The sequence below is a fragment of the Stegostoma tigrinum genome, chromosome 19 (genome assembly GCF_030684315.1).
Source record: "Stegostoma tigrinum isolate sSteTig4 chromosome 19, sSteTig4.hap1, whole genome shotgun sequence".
Taxonomy (NCBI): Eukaryota; Metazoa; Chordata; class Chondrichthyes; order Orectolobiformes; family Stegostomatidae; genus Stegostoma; species Stegostoma tigrinum.
Window position 1 is genome coordinate 46,790,570 of NC_081372.1, and position 8,791 is coordinate 46,799,360.

An 8,791-nucleotide genomic window follows, 5' to 3' on the forward strand; every position below is an offset into this window, starting at 1 on the left:
CACTGAAACTTTCCTGCCCTTCATCACTCAGGAAAGGTAGCATTGTCTATAAGATTGAGTTGCTGAATACTTGCAGTTCAAGGAGAGATGAAATCAGCTTCATGCCATTGCACAGCCTATGAGACCTTGTATTTGTGAACTGTGGCCAACACAATTTTACTTTCATAACTCACCTGAGTTTGGAACACCACATTCATGCTTGGTTTAAAGCACCTCCTATTTAAATTAACCATCATGATATGAAGCACATAGAAGCAAATCTCGTATGACCTTATTGAATGGCAAAGCTGTCTTAAGGATTGAATGGTCTACTTCAGCTTCTACTTTATGTGTTCATTGCACCATTTGTTGAGCTCCTTCAAAGCAATGCGCAAGCCTAAAAAAAAACTAATCAAGAAACAAATGGATTATATGCAAACATTTATTTAGAATTTATCGTGATCCTTGACAATGTCTGAACACTGAAAAATCCTAAATCTTTATAGGTTCCAAAATGTCAAGGGTTATTAGCTTAGACCACATTTTTGCACACTTAATCCAAGATACCAGGAGATGGCAAGTGTTTTTAAGATGACCTGTAACCTGCTAATTTATAAATGGCAAAAGATGATTAGATAAAGTTAGTTATTATGCCTGTAGATGGCAATAAAGCATAACATATGGTATTATCGGAATAAAAGAAAAGCAAAATTTAAAAGGAACATGCAGAAGTAAGTTCCAACACTACAATTGTGTTTTATATTAATATAAAACATTATAATAAAATTGCTTTCTTGGTTTATATTTTAAAGTAATTATTTTAACAATCTATCATAAGGCAACTCCTCAATAACAAATACAATTTCCTGAATGATTATCCATTTATGGACTGTCTAAGGAGTTCTGCTGTGACCTCTCAGAAACCACAACTCCAAGCCCCTTGGTACTGGCTTGTATATGATAAATGCTGATGATATCACCTTATCCATGTATTGTGTGAATAATCATGTGATGCTGTGACAAAATACTGTAACACAGAATAGAGCAATGTATTAAGACATAGCTAGAAATATAATCCTAATAGTAAGCTTGGTATAACAAATGCAAACATGAAGCTTAGTAAATATAAACTGAAGATTTTAATTTCCAGATTTTTGGATTGTAACATTTAAGTACATTTTTTTGCAACTGAGGAGACTGAGCATTAAATGGAGATCACAGCTTTAATCCACTAATCCTCCCTACTCAGATTGGCTAGGAAAATGTTACATTTTTAAAATTTTACCAATCAGCATCAACAGGCATTTTTATTTTCCTCAAACCCTAAGCAGACCATTAGTGAGCTTCCAACAAGAAGCAAGCAGCAATCTAATAAGTATTCAAAAGTTCTAGTCTGATGACATAATCGATGTCTTGACTAAGTTTAACTTAACACCAGAGTGGGACTCACTGTTTTGGCTGCCTGCACACAGATCTGAGGTATGAGGTTCCCAATTAAAATACTGAAGATCACCTCCCTAAAACTTTTGACCAAGAGATGCAGGAGAACCTTGCTGGGTTATTCATCTCCCATTAACATCAGAGATGTGAGCCGTACAGACCGGATAATTCTTGTGATTAATTCCCGGATTTTGAGTTGACTATTTTCATCCAGAGATACAATCAGGCAGCTACTATGGGCACAAAAGAAATCAGCTGGGGTTCCTATTCCTAGCGGGAGGATTATAATCATAATTTAATTTCCTGAACCCAGAAAATGATGGACAAAGAATAAAAAGGTAAAATATTGTGGATGCTGGAAATCTGAAACAACCAAAGAATGCTGGAAAAATGCAGCAGCTCTGGTCATATCTGTGGAGAGAGAAACAGTTAATGCCCCAAGTCTGGGAGGCCTCTTCTTTGGAATGGCTTAATACATAATGGACGAAGGTTTGTGGCATAGCCTCCTCCCCACCTTAAAAATGGGCTGCCCACCTTATGTAGGTGGGGGCCAAATTTACATTCATTGGCCATAGCTTGATGATGTCTTTGCAGAATGATACACTTTTAACTCAAGAATTAGAAGACCAGTATGAGGTGACAGCTAGCATAATGTACAGAAGAGGTCAAGTGAAGCATTCATATTTAATTTCTCAGAAGATTTATTCTGCGTTAGATTTAGCAGCAGTACTCCAATGGGCCTTGGAAAGAATACTTGGATTTCCAGTCCTACTGTTTTTCCTCCCCCAAATACCTGCAAATTTCTAGAACTAGCTTAATGATGGAACACAAGTGAAGACTTACTCTGTAAACACCTTCAACAATTTCAGTGAGTCACATACAATGTTTTGAGATGAGGTCAGTTGTATTTGCCATGGACCAGGCCCCACAAAACAGGCCAAAGAGATAACCTAGAGCCAAATGTTTTCTCATTTAAAAAAAATACCAGGTGTTCTTTTCCAGGTGTAATTCAAATGGTCAAACTATCAGGCTTGAAGCAAAACACACTCTATTCATAGACTATAGTTAAAATACAGACAAAATAAAAAGAAAAGAATTGGCTTAACTGTAACTCTGTTAAAATATTTAACAAAATATTGAACTATTCATTAACTTCCAAAATACTCACATCCCATAAGCCCACCCTTGACAAAGGCAGGCTCAGTAAAATAGATTGTCTCACACGCAATCCTAGCAGCAGCAAGAGAACACCAGCTTTTAGCTGTAAGCGAAAGAGGAAAAAGAGCTTCCACAGTCAGCTTCTAGAACCCAACAACTACTACTACTAAAAATCCTGGCTCTGTGGTAACCTGACCCCACCCATTCAGGCTGCTTCTGTCATTCTAACTTTAAAAAGTAAAGCCAAGGCCGCACAAAAGCAGACAGCTCATCACCTCTATCTCAAACTCTTTTCATAAAGACGACCATGAAAAAATACATACACGAAGCATGCTATCATCACATTTTCATAATGCTCTAGTTCGCCATTTGAATTTATGGATTATTTTGTTGACATGCAATAAATCAACACAAGAGGGCACCAAGCAACCACTGCATTGATATGTTGAAGAGCTTGAAGATTGTACCTTATTACAGTAGTTCAGCAGCAATTCCCTGTCAATCAGCCCTAGCCCTGCACTTTAAATGGACATTTTAAGTCGCTAAAGAATAGGGAGGAGCTGCTGTCTTCCAGTGGACTATAAAAGCATTGAACCATCAGCTAATACAGCTCACAGAATAAATTGAGGCTCTACACATTGTAAACAGAATGACAAAATTAAGTTCTGAACTTTCAGTCCTGGTGTGCCTTAAAGCCAGCAACAGAAGAAATTGCTATGTGCTGAAAGGAGTTCAAAAATTACTGTCCAAAATCAGCAAGGTGAAGAACGCTATGCTACCTTTGGGATTTTTCAATATGAATTCATGGAACTTTTGATGCTTTGGCAGTGGAGACATTAATTCTTTCAAGCTTTGCTTATAAGAGCACGAACTTCCCATTAGCACAATGAATTCCACTCATTCTACATTCTATTTGCCGACAACGAACAGCACAGAAGATCTGAATGAAAGCAGTAACCTGAACAACAGTGCAGCTTTCTGTGAACAGGTCCCAATTAAATCTGAAGTGTTTCTGACTCTAGGAATCATCAGCCTCTTGGAAAACATCCTCGTTATACTTGCAATTCTTAAAAACAAAAACCTCCATTCTCCAATGTATTTTTTTCTCTGTAGTCTAGCAGTGGCAGACATGCTGGTAAGTGTATCTAATGCCTTGGAGACAATTGTAATTGCATTTTTAAACAATGGCTACTTAGTGGCTACTGACCAGTTTATTCAACAAATGGACAATGTTTTTGACTCAATGATCTGTATTTCCCTGGTGGCATCAATATGTAATCTACTGGTTATTGCCATTGACAGGTACATCACTATCTTCTATGCTTTGCGCTACCACAGTATTATGACGGTAAAACGGGCTTTAATTCTTATGGTAATTATTTGGATTACTTGCATCTGCTGTGGTATCACCTTCATCATTTATTCAGACAGCAAAACAGTTATCATTTGTCTTATCACCATGTTCTTCACCATGCTTTTCCTCATGACTACCCTTTATGTCCATATGTTTATGCTTGCTCGCCTACATGTTAAAAGAATTGCCACGTTCCCAGTTAATGGTATCGTCCAACAAAGGACTTGCATGAAAGGGGCAATTACCATCACCATCCTCCTTGGGATCTTCATTGTCTGTTGGGCTCCTTTTTTCCTTCACCTTATCCTCATCATATCGTGTCCGAAAAATCCATACTGTATCTGTTACACATCACACTTTAACACATACCTGATTCTCATCATGTGTAATTCGGTCATTGATCCCATGATATATGCCTTTCGAAGTCAGGAGATGCGCAAGACTTTCAAAGAAATCTGCTATTGTGTGAGTCTCAGCTTATGTTGTAAGTGGTAACTTCATCAGCTTCACATGACTGTAACAGGTCTGTTTGAACTACTGGAGCAGGGTTTTAACACATTTCAGACAACCTCACATTACAATGCTGTGAAAAGGAAACTTTCGGACAGAATTTTGGATGATGGAAGTCCTGAATCAAAGTCTTCAGCAAATTTATGCTGAAAATTGTGGTCGCAGCTTTTGGAGAGACTAAAAATAGACTGCATTACTCTTTCCTGATATTTTAAAGTAAATGCATGAGCTTCAATTGCAAATGATGCCACAAAAATGCAAACCCACATTTGATTACAATGTGATTGTGTACATTTATGAATTTAAATGAAGAGTAGTTGGAAATGATAATGGGGGTCATTAGTGAATAACAGGTTTGTTTGACATCCCAATGTTTCCTACCGGAATAGAAGAAATATACAGTTTATTTTAAACAGGAAACATAGTTAAAATTACAAAGGATGCCTTTTGACCAGGTATAAGGTCACTGGTTGATATAATCAAGTCATTTATATCTTTTTTCCCGTTCATGTAAGTCCTGTCTTTGATCGTTTCAACAGTGCTGCTGTGCATGTTAATAGTCTGTGGTTGCTCAAGCAGTATAAAGCTGCAACTTTCTGCAATCTATGTTGTTTACACTTTAAAGTTGCAGTAAGTCAACAACTGTACCAGGATATTATAGTTACCACACCAATTCCTTGCATTTCCTGCCCATGAGCACTCAGAGATATGTTTATTTAAATATGTTGCCTCTGAGACCACAGAAGATTGTACAGAAATGCGTGATTCATGCAAGTACAATCTTCCCAATCTGCCACAACCATCTATTGATTCTGCAGACTGAACATAGCTCGATCCAACTTACAAAACCTTATGAATGACTTTCATGTAATTGTATTTGTTTTTTCAAACTATGATCAGTTTTGTAGGTGTGACAAGAAACAAGGTTTGCTCTTCTGATTTTTTTTGCAATTTTTAAGAGTTTTTTTAAAAGAAATTGGGACCTGTTCTGCATGGTGTCCTTCGTTCAGTGCATATCTTTATCTCATAAGCACTGGCCACACTAGAAATAGAAAATCTTCTGGTACTCTTGAACATGTTATACCTAATGTTTACGAGCATTGGTTAAATGTTTCATTGCAATTATCATTTTCTGATTGAAAATAGTAACAAATTGTGCTGGTTTGGCTCTTCCAGTTGATTTATGCAAATTTTCCATTGAGAAGAATTCACAGGAAGCTTCAGCATATCTTGATGTTAGCAGATTGACATTTTAGATTTAATACCTAGATCATCGGAACAGAGGAAACTGTAACCCCATTGCTTTTTTAAAAGCTGAACCAAATTACTTTTGAAAGCATTTTTTAAATGCTGGATTGCACCTGCATTTTTTGTCTTGCTAATGTTCCAAATATATATGTCATTACATTTGCTTTCAGAAAAGTTAAACCCCAAGTAAAGAAATCACCAATAATCCTAATTTCTGATGTAGTTTACATTTTAAAAATAATGATACCCACTTCAGACAATGCGTTAATGAAACGTGCCATTGACAATTGCCATTCATAAAGAGATTTATGAGGATGAAAAGGCCAGATTTTGTACATAGTGACTACTGTAGTATCTACACAGTTACTCAATGTGTTCTTGCAAGTACAGCTTACATGTTAAAAACATCAGTTAACCGTTTGAAAAGTATGGATAGTTAACAGGAGTAATCAATTTAATTAACATGATGCACACAATCAAAAAGAAATTAAAATAAGTTGTTTTTATGACGAAAGGGCTAGATAGACTGAATCAATTCATACTGAAAGGGTTAAAGGTTTCTCAGGAAGCTTGGTACGTGTTACTGCAACACCTAATACTATGCCTTTACAAATGTAAGTTTCATAGTTGTTTAACAAACAGCTTTCCACCAATCATTTGACACCTAAAACTAAAAGTTAATTTCTAATATTTTTACAACTAAATAAAGTCACAATTCTGAATAGTAGCGGAGGGTACTCGATGGAGGAAAGACAAAGCCTGACTGTGAACATAAATTATATCCAGGCAAAAATTTTCAAAAATGAATATTAAGATACAAGAATATTGTCTAAGGTCAGGCAATCAAGCAAAGACTAAGGGTTTGAAAATTTATTTCCCATGTGGCTCTGTTCTACACTAAGCTGTTTAGATACCAGCTGAGCTACTGGCAGGCTCAACATAAAATAACATGCCATAACTGCTAAGATGTATTTCTTTATTGTCAGATAGTGTGTGTATATGTTTTGGCTGGAAAATAATGCCTTTGTTAATTTTATGCAGTTGTATGTCAAGCTGCCTGATGTACGTTTTGGACGTGTGTAATATGTTCAAATATTTAAGTGTTTAACAATGTGATTAATATCTAATTGGAACCAAATAAGTATTCAGTACATTGTAGTGTCAATGCAATTAAGCTGTATATGATGTTCACTTTTAATCTAGTTAAAAGGATTTTTTCAGGAAACATGAACTGGATATGGCAACTTGTATCAAGAAAAACCAACTAGGCAAACTGACATAATTGAAGCTTTTTGGGGATGGAAACATCTGGAAAATCTGAGAACATCATTTTGCATTTTATAAATGAGCATTTTTATTGTCTGTTTACATGTTTTATAAATGTATAAAATCATGGAACTACACAGTTGCGAAGTTTAGAATTTGTGCATCAAAATTTATGACTGCATTTGGTGTTCTTCAATTTCACAGAGAAAATTATTAGGTATATTTTTATGTCATGATGCATTTATTAATACGTAAGTGATGTTCTTTTTTGTACAAATGATTTAATCCTGCCACTTGTAACTCATTGAATATGCTGACAGATTACAGAAAAAATTATTTTAGCCAACTATCATTGAACAGTGGCTAACTGTTATAGTGCGCAGTTACATATCAAAGCATTCAAACACAGAAATATCCTCAATAGCTGTAAAAGTAATGGGTTTGTTCTCCACTAATCTGTGAAAATCCTGTTAACAATTTTTATTTTACAAATCTGAAAACCATTTCCAATGTCAGAGGTGATACAGTGAGCAACATGTGGTTAATATGGATTAATGAAGTTTACTGGAAACACACTCCCCTGAGCATACAAAGAACAGTGTTGGGTACAGTTTGGATATGCTTCTCTATTTATTACATTCACCAGTCCACCAGAAAACAGAAAGACACCTTCAAAGAATATCCAAGAGATGGAAAACGATGGCCACTACGCAGGAGTGAAAATATGAACTAGAAGTGGAAGAATCTCAGTTGGACAGAAGGATAGTAAGAACAAAAATCAGAGTGTGTAGGGTCGGAAAGGGCACACCTCAAAGGTAGAGCAGAGAAGTGTAACTTTCATGAGTGAGAAGTGTACTGAATGTAAATGAAGAGAGTTTGGTAAGATAGAGTTTGATGAGGGCTTGGAGACATTTAGAAGTTTAAGATCTTGAGACCAATGTGTTAAGGGAAGTGCATGCAGTAGAATTGGGAAAATCAAGTTTGACAGAGGTAGCTAAGTGGGAATACATTGAAGTAATCTGAATGATCTGTAATTTACACAAGGTGAGGCTAACTGGAAGAGCATGAGCGAAGTGAAAGTTCAAAATTGCAACATCAATCATTAGTGAACAATAAGGTTGAAGCAGGCAATAGTGGACAGAGGGGAAACTATTATTTGTTGAATAAACTAATGGTTTTGAAAGCATTAATGTTGGGGACTACATTAAGTTCTACTTAATGAGGTGATGTCTTGGGTGGGGATTATACAGAATATCTTAGACCACATGGAGTGAAGACCTAGTACTCCACAGTTTTTGTTACAATATCTACTTTTCCCAAAGCAACATGTGCCTAATTACCAACTTGCGATAAACTATGTTTTGCTAAGGCTCGGTAGCGGTTGATCCTCCAGTGCTTTGCCCAATTATACCATTCGATGACTGGTGGCAGCATCCTTCTACCCACAAGTACCATGCAATCTTGGTAAGAGAGTAATTGGAATTGGTGGAGTGGGATAGAAGGAGGTGCACAGATGGTTTCTCATCCCGCAGAATCTCCTGTCAGCAGGTGGCAGCTAAGGAGATGGATGGACACAGACTGTGGTTTTTCAGAAGAAGAAGTTGACAGTGACTTGCCACAACACTTTAGAAATGAGTCACCACCTTTGTACGAAGTCATTGACAGAGAAATAGAATAATGTGAAACCATGGTGTTTACAGTTTTTTTGCATTATAATCTGGATTGAAAGAAATGGCCATCCTTTACACATGTGGCTGGTAGACAAGTAAGAGGTCTTTTTAAATTGGTTTCACTTATAAGCAAACAAGCAAACATTAAAAAGGACAGGGTGAGAAA

General features: G+C 36.4%; 1 protein-coding gene across 1 annotated transcript; it reads left to right on the top strand.

Moving 5' to 3' along the window:
- The first annotated feature begins 3,216 nt into the window (after nucleotides 1-3,216).
- LOC125461589 (melanocortin receptor 3-like) lies at nucleotides 3,217-5,165 on the top strand. Its single transcript, XM_059652634.1, has one exon. The coding sequence runs from the start codon at nucleotides 3,464-3,466 to the stop codon at nucleotides 4,424-4,426; it is 963 nt and encodes a 320-aa protein (XP_059508617.1). The 5' UTR covers nucleotides 3,217-3,463; the 3' UTR covers nucleotides 4,427-5,165.
- Nucleotides 5,166-8,791: the final 3,626 nt, after the last annotated feature.

Coding starts and splice junctions, on each gene's coding strand:
- LOC125461589 (XM_059652634.1), top strand. CDS start 3,464: ATGAATTCCACTCATTCTACATTCTATTTGCCGACAACGAACAGCACA.